Source organism: Porites lutea, chromosome 9 (genome assembly GCF_958299795.1).
Source record: "Porites lutea chromosome 9, jaPorLute2.1, whole genome shotgun sequence".
Classification (NCBI taxonomy): Eukaryota; Metazoa; Cnidaria; class Anthozoa; order Scleractinia; family Poritidae; genus Porites; species Porites lutea.
In genome coordinates, this window is record NC_133209.1 from 4,437,501 (window position 1) to 4,451,765 (window position 14,265).

Here is a 14,265-nt window from a genome sequence, read left to right on the forward strand (position 1 = left end):
TAACTTAGAAAAATGGCATTGAAGGCTTGGAGTGTGTCTTATAACCAAGTGCGCCTTATAACCAAAAAATTACAGTAGATAGGAACTGTTTTAGCTTGGTTAGAAATAAATAAAAAACAAACAAAACAAAAAAGTTTTTGTAGATTGATCTTGTCTTGTTTATATTTATTTAGGTTCCAAACTACCTACCATCAATAAGTGCTGCGATAGGAGGTCATCAACCAGAGAAGTTTATTTGGCACATTGGAATTGCTTTGCATTGTCTTCCACGTATGTTATTGTTCCCAGCGGCAGTTCATAAACATTACCAAAGTACCCTGTCAGGCCGGAAACACAATTTAACAACATGGTGGTTTTGGCTGCTCAACCTTTTAACCAATATTTCACAAGTAGTGGAAAATGGAGCTCTCTTAACACTAACTTATATCTCTTCTAGTGACAACTTTGGTGAGTTTCTCAAGGGTCTTTGAAGTTCATAATAATATTATTGACATGGCTGGTGCTGGGCCAATTTGTTATGACAGGGAAAGCCCTCATGTCTTAATACTATTGTTCTGAATATAGTTGGTAAATTCTGCTGGGTTTCTGAGAGATCACACCACATGTATGCAACAAGACAGGGTTAGCTATGTTGCGGCAAGTTATGCAATTTCTACAGGCTAACAATAAATCAGTGATATTTTATCTGTGCATGCCTTTGGATGGATTATAGTGCTTTATCAATTCAAGTTAGGTATTAATTACGGTAATTAGTTTTTAAATGATGTCATTAATATTCTTTTCCTTTCGAAAAAATAAACTTTTACAACAGAAAATCCGATGAAAAATATAGCATGAAGTAAGAAAAATATTTCCAACCCTGGGCTTATTTTGACAAATTATTGACGACTTTACTTCATTATTTTTATTATTATTATTATTATTATTATTATTATTATTATTATTATTATTATCATTATTATTATTATTTATAATTATTATTATTTTTTATGTTGCAGATGTCCATGAAGGATCTTTTATAGTGTTTATGGTTTGTTCAATGATCTACATGTTTTTTTCTTGTGTTTTGTTGAAGTTGACATCAAGCCAACCAATCACCACAGAGGTTTGCAACATAACTTTATTTATCACCATAAGGATTGGGGTAGGGGTTGGTGGATGTGCTCGGGACGAGGTGGCAGTAGAGGGGCAAGTGAGAAGTATTTTACTCTTCGGTCATTATAATTTCCAAGTCACTAACTTTTATACGCCGTTGATCATCAACAAAGTAATATTTCCAATAATTAAAATGAATAGTTACCTTATACATGTAATTAATAATTGTTGCGCTGAAGTTTCCACATTAATTCAACTAGTAGGTGGGGAATCAAACATCTCCGGATTTCTTTTAGTTCTACTTTTTCGTCCTTTTTTTTAAGGAAAGTAGCCAGGGGGTCACCTTTGAAGTATCACTTTTTTTATTCTTTTAGTGAAAGTTTTGTAGCCTGTGGTCACCCTTATTGTAGGCGGCCGAATATTCCTATATCCCAGGTGCTTAATGAAAACCATTTCGTTAGTGGCTTTGTTAAAAAAAAAATGTTCATTGGCAAATGTTTCTTTATTATAATAAATTTTCAAGTTTGTTTGCTGTTGTCCTTTCCATAGGAACATGGATTTTTAAAAAGAAAAGTCTTCATTGTGTTTTTCAACTATTGTTCATTCGGCCTGGCTGTCTATTTCTACTTTAGACATGATGGGTACTGTGAACCAGGAAGTATCCTTTGAACTGCTATTCATGATTTGCATAATTAACTTTAGTTCTTTATAGTATTAGATTGGCCAAAACTGGTTTTAGCTAGTCTGTTCACAGACCCTCTATTTTCTCTTCAAAGTCCGTCAAGGGCGTGTGAGAAAAAATTTATTGACCGCCAGTGCAAAGGGGGTAGATGTGGGGGAAGATTTCCTTTCTCCTGCTGTATCAACTGTTGAAAGGGCTGTTATGTCTTTTGCTTCGGAGTCCAAACTTTTTAGTCCTGTTAATTTAGGTTTCTGGGAAACCCATGTACATTCATCTAACCCTCCTCTTAGCCAACATTTTGCTGGATTCATGCATGCCAACATTTTGCCCCAAGTGAGAGGTGTTAATGTTGGCTTAGGGAAGGGGGGGGGCAATTTTGCAGAAACTTAACTTGATCCACTAGCACTTTACAAATCTTGAATTTAAATACATTTTGTTTTAGTTGCAAGGCATAGTTAATTCCTAAGCTACATCTATGCTAACTGCTTTTAATGATCAAAACTTTGTTAAGTTCTTTGCCTTAACACATTTTGTAGTTTATACTCTGTTTGCCCTGTGTGAGTACTGCACAATTGTGTCAAACATACTTTTCCACTGGTTTAGCTTGACAACTCATTTCAAGGGAGCTGTGTTATTGTTGGCCTATGGTGAAAGCGACACATCAAAGATGTCTTGAACAAGGTGATGCCGCTGATCTTAATAAGCCTGCAGCATCAGGCATGGATTTATGCGGACTTTAATACAGCTTGACACCATTCTACAGAAAGAAAAATGGAGGATACACCATTCCCTTCCTCACAATGGGCTTATGCTTTATAAGAAACAATTAGTCCATTCTGTCCTGGATTCATGCATGCCAAGCTGGCCAAGGCTGTGCAGTTGATAAGGCATCCAGGCTGCTTGTGAAAAATATAGAGGTGGTGTATGGTTTAATACCTACATATTTTGGGTCTTGAAAATATTGCATCAGACTTCAAAACTTAGAAGTCAACAACCAGCAGTTCGATGCATCAGTTTTGCATCTCGGATGTTGTGAACAAGCATAATAATTGTGGAATGAGGCTGAGGCTGCTTTTTAGCCTATGGTTGTCCATAATCAGCCTGTTTGCAAACAGGATCAATAAACTAAGCAATACCATAAATAATATGTCTCATTTACACATGTAAAAGAGAACGTTACACTATGCAATGTCTGTACAGAAGCTATCTATGACACAAGTTACAATGCAGCAGACAACTAGATGTCTTTCAAGAAGATGTGGGTGAGCCGCTTATTTAAAATGCAGTAAAGGAACGATGATGATGAGATCTGGTTCACGAGCATTGAAGCAGATCTGTCTAATAGTTAGCATAAATAAACAAATAGTCACAGATCACTTAACGTACACAATATTTAAAATGTTATTTTCCACTCACATCAAGACAGGAATAATAAGAAAAGTGCTTTTTTGGTGGCCATTTTCATCAGATACTTGTGAACAGAGTTACAATCCAGAGGAGAAAAAATCTGTTTTTGCAATAAAATAGATATAGTCATGTGGATGAGTCTGTCGTCCTCTTTCTTTCTTACAACTTTTTTCCCCATAGTGATCACACTTTTACCAGGCATCTATCTACTGGAAGAAGACATTACTTGATAACCCGTTTTTGTCACGCAACGCTTTTGAGCGAGCTCTTCTCATCGGGGGGTGGTGGTGGAGGTATAGGTGGTGGTGGGGTAAGACGATCCTTTGTCACGAGTTTTTAGTGTCGTCACGCAACGCTCCACCACACAAGCGTGACTACTCGGTCGCGGGCCAACATATCAAGCTGCACGAAGCCGTTGAACAACAACATTTTCTAGTCCTTTCGAGGAAGGCGATGACTCGAAATCTGCAGTTACCATATTTAAAAGCTAAAATAAGAGGGACATTATAAAAATCCAGACGTTCATTTTCACATGATGTATAATTCCAATCAATCAGTTATCATGGCCGTATCTATGGACACTTTGGCGATTTGCATTTGCTTGTTGCCCCTTCTTTCTTTCCTCTCGTGTGCCGTCATTGCTGTTATCTGGCATTTCAATTCAACAACACGGACCCACTGCAAGGTAAGTTTAAACCTTTAGAGTTCATATTTCTTTCACTAACATGTATGCTTTATACAGAATGGACTTCGTATCGTATCAAGCCCTCAATTTCGGTAGTTAGGCTTATAGCACAAAGATTAATTGGAGTTTTTTTTTAGTATCATTGCATTTTTTCTTCCAAAAGCAAACAGTTCGTCTTAATTTCACAGGAAAAGGGGCCTTATGATATAACTTTTCGATTGTTAATCAACTGAAACTAATTCTTGTCATTTTACGTAAGTTTATTATGGAAATTGCAACAATTCAGTTTCCTACAATATTTCTCCTTCCATCATTTCCTTGTTGATTTTCCTCACATGTATGTGATTCAATTTTTTCCTTGGTTAGGTTTGAATTTTAACTTCCATTGCTTCAAACTTAAGTCTTACATACATTTACCATGCAGAAAATATAGGGAAATAAAATTTAAACCAGGATAAAATTAAATTACAAAATACGCCAGTATTATTAATACATGTAAATACATGTGTGCAAATTATCAATATATTATGGCTTAAAATGACTGATTATAAAAATATGTTGTAGGTTTCAAACTATTTACCATCAATAAGTGCTGCAATCGGAGGACATATGCCTGAGAAGTATATATGGAGAGTGGGAATAGCTCTACACTGTCTGCCACGAATTCTTGTCATCCCTTATTCACTTCACAAATATTTTAAGAATACCTTAGCTGGCAGAAAGTATGATTCAACGACCTGGTGGTTTTGGTTACTTAATCTTTCAGCTACTGTTTCAAATTTGGTGGAAAATGGAGCTCTGATAACTTTAACCTATGTTTCTTCCATTGAACACTCTGGTAAGGAGTAAAACCTATCGGTTTTGTTTGTCATTTGTGTTGCGATTGTCTGACACTTACATATTGCAATGTTTCGACCACATAAAACTGAAAGTCTTCACCAGTTAACTAGATTACTGTCAATTTACTGAGTTAGTAAGAACTAATTTTATAATTATTTTGTACCATTATTTGCGATCACCTGGGCTGTCAACCCCCCCCCCCCCCCCCCACGTCATCAAATATTGAGAATTGATAGGGAAGAAATGATAGATGACATCATATCACATGACAAATGATGTCATTTGTGCCACAAATGCTCGTTGATTCCAATCGACATATACAGCACATGAACAGTTCATATTTAGCCACATTAGAGAGACTCTAATCTGGAGACCGGGAGATCTCCTGGAGTCTCCCGGTTTATCCGGGAGAGTTGACAGCACTGCATGGTTGTTAGTGATTAATGTATCATAACAATGAGTAAAACCAATTTTGGAAAACTGGGTATAGTAAGTAAAACCAGCATGAAAAACTGGGCGTATTAATATATTGCAGGTTGCAGGTCAGAATTTCATGTTAGACAAGGTCATGTCAGGGCCAAAAGTGTCGTGCAAGATCAAGAAGTAGGCCAAAAGCCATGCAGCTCTTCCAGGCCTTCTTAAATCCCAGACCCCCCTTCAGCTTCTGAAAATTAATAAGATAAAAAGGACTTACTTGAAAGACTGGTGGAGACGAAGGATGGGGGTCCTCCCGCAATAAGGGACATTGTTATGATGTTGTTGATATCTTTTGGTTAGTGGTGTCATGGTGCATCACATAAGGTTCACTTGAAAACTGGAAATTTTATTTAGAGCCTGGAAGTGGGTTAAACCAGCATTCCCAGGTTTTTTTAAGCCATGGAAAAAGGCCCAAACTGTTCCAGAGGAGTCCACTGGAGTCCTTAGAGGAGCTCAACGTTGTTCCCAGTGTTCTCTCCTACCCGCTCTCCTACCCGCCCTCCAATATTAGGGCGGGTAGGAGAGAACCCTGGGAACGAGGTTGAGAGGAGCTATTTCTGCCATGCACTTCCAATACAAATTATGTAAATTTATTCTTGTGTGGCAAGTAATTTAATTCAATAGTGGTGTGACATTGTGTAACATAATATGAAATTCTGACTTGTAGCACGACCCTGCAATTTACATCTTCTGCTGAAAAACTTGACCTGCATATAATAATAGTATGAAGCTTTTGCTTATTAACCTGCAAGTATGTAGCCATTTATACATTTGCCTTCTACCCTTGTTGTTTCCCAGGAACCAAACCTGCCGCTTACCACCACCTTACAGGCCAGCACTCAACTAACTGAACCTTATAATCATGCTGTCTTCTAATAACATTCACTAGTTCTAATAAAACATGTACTCTGTGATTGTTTCAGGTGTTCATGAAGGATCGTTTATAACATTTATGGTGTGCTCCATATTATTTATGCTGTTGTGGTGTATTTTATTCAGGTTGACTGCTACCCAACCAATGACAGTGGAGGTGTGTTAGATAAAAATTATTAGTATAGGTGATTTATATAGTGCAATTTCATCACCTTTAGGAGTACACTGATGGGCCATTTTATAAACAATTATTATTGAAATATGAGGTTTTTGTGATATCTGGAATAATCAAGGTTGAGATATAGCCGTAAGTGTTATCAGCCGAGGCTGACAACATTTACATAGACCTTGATTATTCCGGATATCACAAAAACCTCCTCCAATGATTGTTTTATTATACATCTTCATTTGTTTTGAAGAAATAATGACAAACACATCGTCGCAAGGAACGTGAATCAAAGGTGGATTTAGGGGTGGGCCCAGGGGGCCCTGGCCCCCCCCTTTTGTCCGGGAAATTTTTTTTTTTTTTGGTAAATGTGTGTTCAATTGGTCATGGTTCTTCGAGCTTTGTTAGCGGTCCAATCGTTTATTACATCTGGGAGGGATTTGGAGGGAGCGGGGGTACAGTTTACTAAGAGGCTTGATGTTAAGTTGGTCAATATTTGAAAATGCACAGAATGTGAGGGGGTCGAAATATTAAGACACAGGACTGGCCTTCTATGTAAAAGTTGTCAAACTATAACATGAATCCTTCGTCTCCTCCTGTGAATTGATATTGTTTTTGCAAATCATGCATTGCACGCATAACCTACAGGTTAGTCAGTTATCTGCTAGCAGATAGCTTACTCCATCTGTAGGTTGCACTGATTTCCAAAATTAGCTGTAATCTCTTAGCCAGTGAGGAGATAGATGGTGAGTACAATGTATAATAACATGATTATATATTTGATGCGGTAATACTTAGATTATTCATTTAAAAAGTAGCTTCAGTAGTTAGGAATGGTTTTTAAAATGTTGATTGCAACTATTAATAATAATACATAATAATACATAATAATAATAATAATAATACATACATACATACATACATACATACATACATACATACATACATACATACATACATACATACATACATACATACATACATACATACATACATACATACTTAATGATGGTGGTGGTATATGTGGTAGATGGTGGTATATGTCCAATTAAACAAGGTTTCTTAATTATATTGATGAAGGTATTTTCCATACATTTTGCTATTACTGGAGAGGAAAGTAACATGTATTATACCAGTTCATTTTATCAAGGTTTCACTTACGAGTACTCTCCTTGGCAACTGCTTGGGCCAGAGGGAGAGGTAATTTTAATTATTAATTTATTTTTATTTTTGCCCCAACAGGAATACAGACTATTCAAGAGAAATCTATGCACACTATCCTTAAACTTTTGCTCATTTGGCCTTGCCATCTATTTCTTCTTCAGACACAATTGGTACTGCGAACAAGGAAGTATCCTTTCCTACATGTGTGTATACTTTATGTAATTTCAACCAAACCTTGATCTGCTTTCTGGCTCTGGCACCCATAGATGAGGGAGATCGGTAGGTAGGAAGACAGGGATAGGTAGGAGGGATGCATGGAGGGACCGAGGTAGGGAGGTGGTTAGGCAGGGGTTGTTAGATTGGTACACTGAAAATACCTAGGAGGAAGACTGTTTACTGTTCCCTGTTTTCCCATAATTACAATGATAAAAAAAAATTATGATTTTTGTGATTGAGCACATTAAAATACTTCTCTCTCTGGAGACCCCACAATAAAATAAAGGGGTATAGAATGGTACCCGGAAAAATGTTTGGCCTGATCTCAAAATCTTGGAAGCAAAAACAATGCATGTCCTGCTGAAATATTATTGTGCCTGACTGAACAACTTTGATTGGTGTGGGGTGGGGGAAGGGGTCACTGTGGTGCCAAATCCTCCACATGGGTGTCCTGTGAGTAAGGAAGTGCGAAATTCGTGACATTTTTGTCCAAGATTGTAGCATTGGGGGGTGGTGGAAAGTGTGAATGTACCTAGGTGGCTTGTTACACATGTGGATAGTTAAGCACGCTAGGGAGTTAGTTGCATTCAAGGTAGTGCAAGGTGGGTAGCAGCAAACTATGGAAACCCTCAATTCTGGAATTATTTGGCCTAGACAGGTATGAGCCGCTGAACAGGGTATCAGGTTTTCAGGTCCTGGGTCTTAAACAGGGTATACAATTTCACTAAACAATTACTATAACAAAATTCTCAAATGTGATAGGCTATCAACTGTCCTGATTTCAGCACTAATAGGACAGTACGTGTCATGCCTAAGTAATTTAACTGATTTAGTAACAGAACGGGAACGTCAGTTGACGACGGGGCATGCAAATCAAGCAAATGGCTTGACCAATGGCTGAGTGGTAAATTGGGCACCGGAAGTCGCGGTTAGTCCTTTCCACGCGCTTAGATGGGTTTTTTTTCTTTTTCACTGCTAGCAAAAAAGGCTCTTGGAATTTCTTGTGTTTTGATTTCAAAAAGCCTAAAATATCACAAATTTTGTTATAGTTGTAATACGCTATAAATTGGTAACAGAACTTCCTGTCGTCTAATTCGGTATGTAGTGATACTCGAATTGGACTCCACTCAGTCCTATTACCATTATTCAGCGTCTTGATCAGAGTGTCTTTTTGTACCGGAAGCCTTAAAAAGATTGTGAAGATTGGCAGTGCGCCGTCTACCAACAATGTATTTGCAAAAAAGTCTAATTCCATGATGTTAGCTTAAAAACACTGAGCTTCTTGTGCGAAACGAAGTGAAGCAGGGTCGTAAAAGTAGGTCTCCTGTCTTAATCAGGGTAGCGATATGAACTCTTTGTCGTGAACAGGTCAACGTTTGAAGGGCTTGGCGACACAGTCTACCAAAACTTCCCTTGAATGCTCCCTGCTTGATTTTGGGGAACCTAAAACTTTCAGTTGTAAAACTCTACTTAAACTTGACTCCCTATCTCTTGACTTGCTCTAGTTAGTAGGTTCCATTTTTTGTCAGCATTTTCCTTTACAAAATTTAATGTTCTGTCACTACAGTGTATACTCTCTTTGCTTTGTGTGAGTACATCACGGTGGTGTCAAACATAGCTTTTCACTGGCATTGTTCATGGATATTCTCAGGAGCAAAGCTTACTTTTGGTTACTTTGAAGGCCTTTTGCCGAAGAAGAACTGAGTACTCATAGTTCTTTGGCTTGCCTGTGTGCACTATTAAACGATGTAGGTTCTTTAGTATGGTGACGCGTGTGTGACGGGCTTATGGTATACGTCGCAGGTTTATGTCGCAGCGACGTGTCGCGACGGCCCAATCTTGTGCATTTAGACACAGTGACATGTAGCAACGACAAAATCGCGCATAGTTCACCAATAGGGACGTGTAGCAGCTGCATAATCACGTGCAGTACACACACAGTGGCATTGATTAAGGGACGGACCATTAGAAAAGTTATGGGGGGGGAGGGGAATTTTCGAGCTGCAGGAATTTTTTTTCGTTATCAGATTCCTTGTATGAATTTTTTTAAGGCCATAGCATGAATATTTTTTAGGGTTAATTGGCGCGCAATAATTTTTTTTCATTTAATTTTCCCTTGCGCGAATTTTTTTTTTTGTACTTCACCCCCCCCCCCCCCCCCATAAGTTTTCTAATGGTCCGTGCCTAAGGACGTGAAGCGGCAACAAAGGCACGTGCAGTGCACACAGAAACATGTAACAGGGACGTGGAGGAGCGATAAACTCACTTGCAGTGCACACAGAGACATGTAACAGCGACGTGTAGCATTCACGTGCAATACACACCCAGGAGACCAGGGACGTGAAGCAGCGACAAGCTTTCTGTTCGATTTTTTTGCAGGGAATAATCATCATCATCGCCTGCATCATTATCAACATCACCGTCATTAGCCTGTTCCAGGCTTTCAGATAGTGGGGAAGACGCGAAAGTGAGGCAAAAGGGGGCGGAGGGGAGGGGGGCAGTTTCCTCCCGTTTTATTTTTATGTTCGCGCTTTCTCAATCCCCGCGGACCCGACTATCTCGAAGCCTGGACCAGGCTGCACCGTCATCGTCACATTATCATCATCATCATTTCTTTGTTTGTTGTTTGTTTCTTTGTTTGTTTGTTTTTCTCACTCAGTTTGGTGGTGGATCCTACTGTTTGATAAATTTCGTAAGACAGCTCCTTTCATTATCTTTATTTGTATTTCACTGATAGTGAAAAAACCCTCTCAGTACGTACGTCTATATCATTCATACTTTCATTCCAATCGAAATCTAACAAACACAATACTTTCATAATAGCGAAGGTGACCTTTCTCAAACACCAGCCCTATAAATGTTTCGTTTGCCTGCATGCCAGGAACAATCGCAAGGCATGAGTAACCGCTAGCTCCCTTCCAAACTGTAAGTGCCCCATTCCACGACGCACCATTGTCTTTGCTCCATCGCAAGGTCATATTCACACGAAACATCTTATTGGCTGGATTAGAGAAGTACACCGTGGTGCGCAAGCCCAGTAAACTTGCCGCTACAACTGGGTCTTCTAGAGTCTCGTCGACGTAGATATCCGCATGCGCAAAAGACTCTGCGCCATCATAACTCTTGGACATGATGCGACAGTGGCAGTGAAAGTTTCCTTGGTTACGGGAGGACATCAAAATAACGCCATTATTTAGCTCGATAAGCTGCGAGAGGAAAGTGATGCATCAGCAAATTGCAATTAAAAAGTAATAAATAAAAAGAAAAGGATGTTTTCTATATTGAAAACTTGGTAGTAGTTTCTTTTTGTTGCGGATGGGTTCAAACAAAACATAGCCTGCAGTGCAGGCGTTCTCTTCGGGCGCGCGAATGTTTTTGCTCGCGAAAGCGCCATTTTGAAACTCCAAAAGAGAGGAGGAAATGGGGCGAGTCAAAAGGAGCGGGTATGTTGCTAAAAATGTATGTATCTGTGTTACTCGTTGGTAGCCGTATGTTACCCAAATGTTACTCGTATGTACCAGTATGTATCCGCGTGTTACTCGTATGTTACCCGTATCTACCCCTGTGGTATTTTAGTCAAGATCGTTTCAAAGACAATTCCGATTTTGTCTGCTAGTGCAGGCCCATAGGTAATGATGGGTGTGTTTTTGCCTCGTCCCCAACCGATGGCGATCGATCGTTTGGTGGAAATTTGAGTTCAAGCGCTCTGCACTCGTTCCCATCATTCCCCCACTCTCGCTGCTCCTTGCTCAGCTCAGGAGAGATAGCCTAAGGGGGTAGAGGCAGGGTGTGATGTAAATGCATGCATTTTGGTGTGTTCGAAGATGACGAGGCTACGATTAATAAAAACTGTAACACCACCTGTGATTCGTCAGGTTCAAATGAACCGCGCTGGGTTATGTTTCCTGCAATCCTCCAGCTTTTACCGTGATCTGAAATGAAAATAGAGGTCTGCGGATTGTATAAAGATGAGGAGGACGCTACGATGAGAACCTTTTTCTGCGCGCGCGCACGTAAGCCAGTGTCATTTTGGCGGGAGAACGCGATAGCCGGCGTCATTCTACTACGAGTTTTAGCGAGAGTGTCGTAGTAGCGGAGACAAGATGTCAGATGCTAGAAGTTTTATGATTTTACGATCGGGAGAGGGCTCAACCTCCTTCATTAACCACAACCGTGTTAATTTTTCTGGTGAAAAAAAGTACTATGAAACTTTCCGGGGTGTTGATAATATGCGAAAAAAACTTTTAATATAGTTCTCGTATAGCCGTCCTCGTCCTCGAATCTGAAGGTATACAACGGTCTCTATAAATAATGTCAAACCCAGGGCTGAGGGGCGTGGCCGGAACTGCCCCGTACGCATGTGCGGACCTGAAAAAAATGTCGAGGATAAGTAAAAACAAAAACAAACTAAGAGAAGTGATCACAAGGTGGCTGAAAAGTGGCTCATATAACTGATGAATAAACTTCTGAAAAATATGCAAAATGCAGTGTTAATTCCAGCCACGATTTGCCGTAACAGCTACCTAAAGCTAGGCTAAGGGTGGATTTCCACTGTCGCGTAACTTTTACGGCGTACGCAAAGGGGTGCCTTTTCTGTCAAAAATGTTATATAAAGGAGATGATCATGAGGCTAGACCTCTCGGTCGGAGCCTCCCCGTATAAGTACCCACCGGAGAGAGCAATATTTAGACCCTGGATTGAACAATCCAACTTACCGTCACTAACAATGCAGTATACTCCATCATGTCCGGGCATGGTATGACCACATGTGATCAGTCGCCCTCTGTGGGGATCTTGCTTTTTCTAAATTTAACATTCAAAACAGAATAAGGCTGAATAATCAATCTGTGACCGCCGCAAACACAGCAATCACAAACTTACTATTCTCCGCGATTCATGTATAATCTGCGGTGCTGTACATGTGTCCGCTTCAGTTATAAAAACGGTGGCCTTTTAAAATGCTATATACCCCCCCCCCCCCCCCCTTCCCATCTACGGCTTTTTACTCAAGAAAAAATTAAAAAGATAAAAAAACTCACTCACTCACGTATACCGAATGATTAACTTACTGGCAGTGATTCACAGACTGTCTGATTGACTGACTCACTAGCCTGGGACAAGGCTCTAGTGTGAGGAAAAATGGTACAAAACGGGGTACTGATTGACTGACTGACTTACTCACCTGCGAAAATAGTGATTACAGTTTCTACAGTGAATGCAACCATAATAAGAGCAATATTTTAATAACACCGTACCTGAATGCCAAATCCCGGACCTGGAAGAAATGGAGAAGTACCGATCTGCTCAGATAAGTTATATGGCTTGCTCCATGACAGACCAAAGTCATCACTGCTGATCAAAAATGTAGTATGATATACGCATTTGTGTGCACAGAAGGAATAAACGACAAACACACGATAAACCTCCTCATCCACAATAACTGTCCCAAGGTTCAATCCATCAGGGGCTTCACCATCATCTTCGAGAAAGGAAGTATTACTCCAAGTAATTCCTTGATCTTTAGATCGTCTTATGGCTAGAAATTTAGGTCCAGAATCTCCAGAGCTGTGCTTTCTTCCTTCTGCTAATGCGATGAGGGATCCATCAGGGAGAGAAGTGATTATAGGGATACGATAAGTGTTGACGCCTAAATCACCTGAAAACGCAAATGTTAATTAATGGTTACGTCGAAATGACATATATTCTGCTATTTTTAATGCACTTCCTTTTGCAAACAGGAGAGTTGCAGTTCGCCGGCTGTAAAATTCACCTCGGACTCGACACTCAAACCAAAACAAAAGTGCGTAGGGATCAAAAAGAGGTGGTCCCACATAAAAGATATTTTTACACAATATTTCACCCGTCAAAATTTATGCCGGCTATAAGCGAATGGTTCTTAACATCGATCATGCAACATTACTGGCTAAATAAATAGATAAATGAATAAACAATAATAAATTTTAAAAAAAAGGGGAATTGAACGTTTATACGCCTTGATTACATGTAAAGGGAAGACATTTTGTCAACATTTAAAAAGAGCAGTTTCAATAGACTGACAAGTGACTCAATACATTTTGCGATTATCTATTTTTATTTTTATTCGTACAGAAATATGCATTATTCATGCACTTATGTTGAAAAACCTAATCTGCAAAACTTTTTGGTCAATTAACGAATATTGAACCGTATGTGTTTGGCGTGATTCAGGATAAATACTCTCCCCAAAATAAAATCAACGACCTTAACTGGCTCCCGTTACCCATCCTTTATGCCGATTTGGCCTACTAAAAAAGCTCTTAAAGCAAAAAAAACTTTTGCTAGTTTTACCTTGCTTCCATAAGGTTACTTCGTGGTCAATTGTAGGGTTTGAAATGCTTGGGAGAATTCCCACTGAAACGAAAAGGACAAACCCCAAAAGGCTTGACACGGAAGTCGTGGTCGCCATCATTGCATTTCCGGTTATGCGCCTTGCCTCGTTTTCAGTATGTGGATAACTTTCCACTTTCCATGGTCCCCTTAGCGAGGGAAATTTTAAATGTGGATGTTATTATGTTTCTCTCACAAAAGAAATAACGAAAAAATATATAGTAGGTAAAAGGAAAGTCAAATATTTAATTAAAAACATATCTGAGCCAAGCACAGATAGGGAAACGGTATACA

The 14,265-nt window shown here is 39.3% G+C and overlaps 3 protein-coding genes across 4 annotated transcripts in view; 2 read left to right on the forward strand and 1 right to left on the reverse strand.

The window, feature by feature from the left end:
- LOC140948458 (post-GPI attachment to proteins factor 2-like) overlaps positions 1–3,319 on the forward strand; it is a 6,866-nt gene extending 3,547 nt beyond the window's left edge. The window contains exons 2-5 of the mRNA XM_073397699.1: positions 174–447; positions 999–1,105; positions 1,645–1,753; positions 2,314–3,319. Coding sequence (XP_073253800.1) covers positions 174–447; positions 999–1,105; positions 1,645–1,753; positions 2,314–2,453 — 630 coding nt within the window. The 3' untranslated portion in view covers positions 2,454–3,319. The remainder of the gene's footprint in view (positions 1–173; positions 448–998; positions 1,106–1,644; positions 1,754–2,313) is intronic.
- A 93-nt stretch (positions 3,320–3,412) lies between these two features.
- On the forward strand, positions 3,413–9,672 carry LOC140948459 (post-GPI attachment to proteins factor 2-like). The gene is made up of 5 exons (XM_073397700.1): positions 3,413–3,869; positions 4,434–4,707; positions 6,110–6,216; positions 7,468–7,576; positions 9,173–9,672. Exons 1-5 carry the CDS (start codon positions 3,717–3,719, stop codon positions 9,307–9,309), a joined length of 780 nt encoding a protein of 259 aa, XP_073253801.1. The 5' UTR covers positions 3,413–3,716; the 3' UTR covers positions 9,310–9,672.
- A 213-nt stretch (positions 9,673–9,885) lies between these two features.
- Positions 9,886–14,058, reverse strand: LOC140947675 (sialidase-1-like). 2 transcript variants are annotated; one of them, XM_073396844.1, is made up of 5 exons: positions 13,933–14,058; positions 12,861–13,261; positions 12,321–12,408; positions 11,467–11,537; positions 9,886–10,811 (listed from the first exon to the last, which is right to left on the reverse strand). In XM_073396844.1, exons 1-5 carry the CDS (start codon positions 14,051–14,053, stop codon positions 10,386–10,388), a joined length of 1,107 nt encoding a protein of 368 aa, XP_073252945.1. In that variant the 5' UTR covers positions 14,054–14,058; the 3' UTR covers positions 9,886–10,385. The 2 variants fall into 2 exon arrangements, with proteins under 2 accessions (XP_073252945.1, XP_073252946.1); XM_073396845.1 differs by lacking the exons at positions 11,467–11,537; positions 12,321–12,408.
- Between the last annotated feature and the right edge of the window lie 207 nt (positions 14,059–14,265).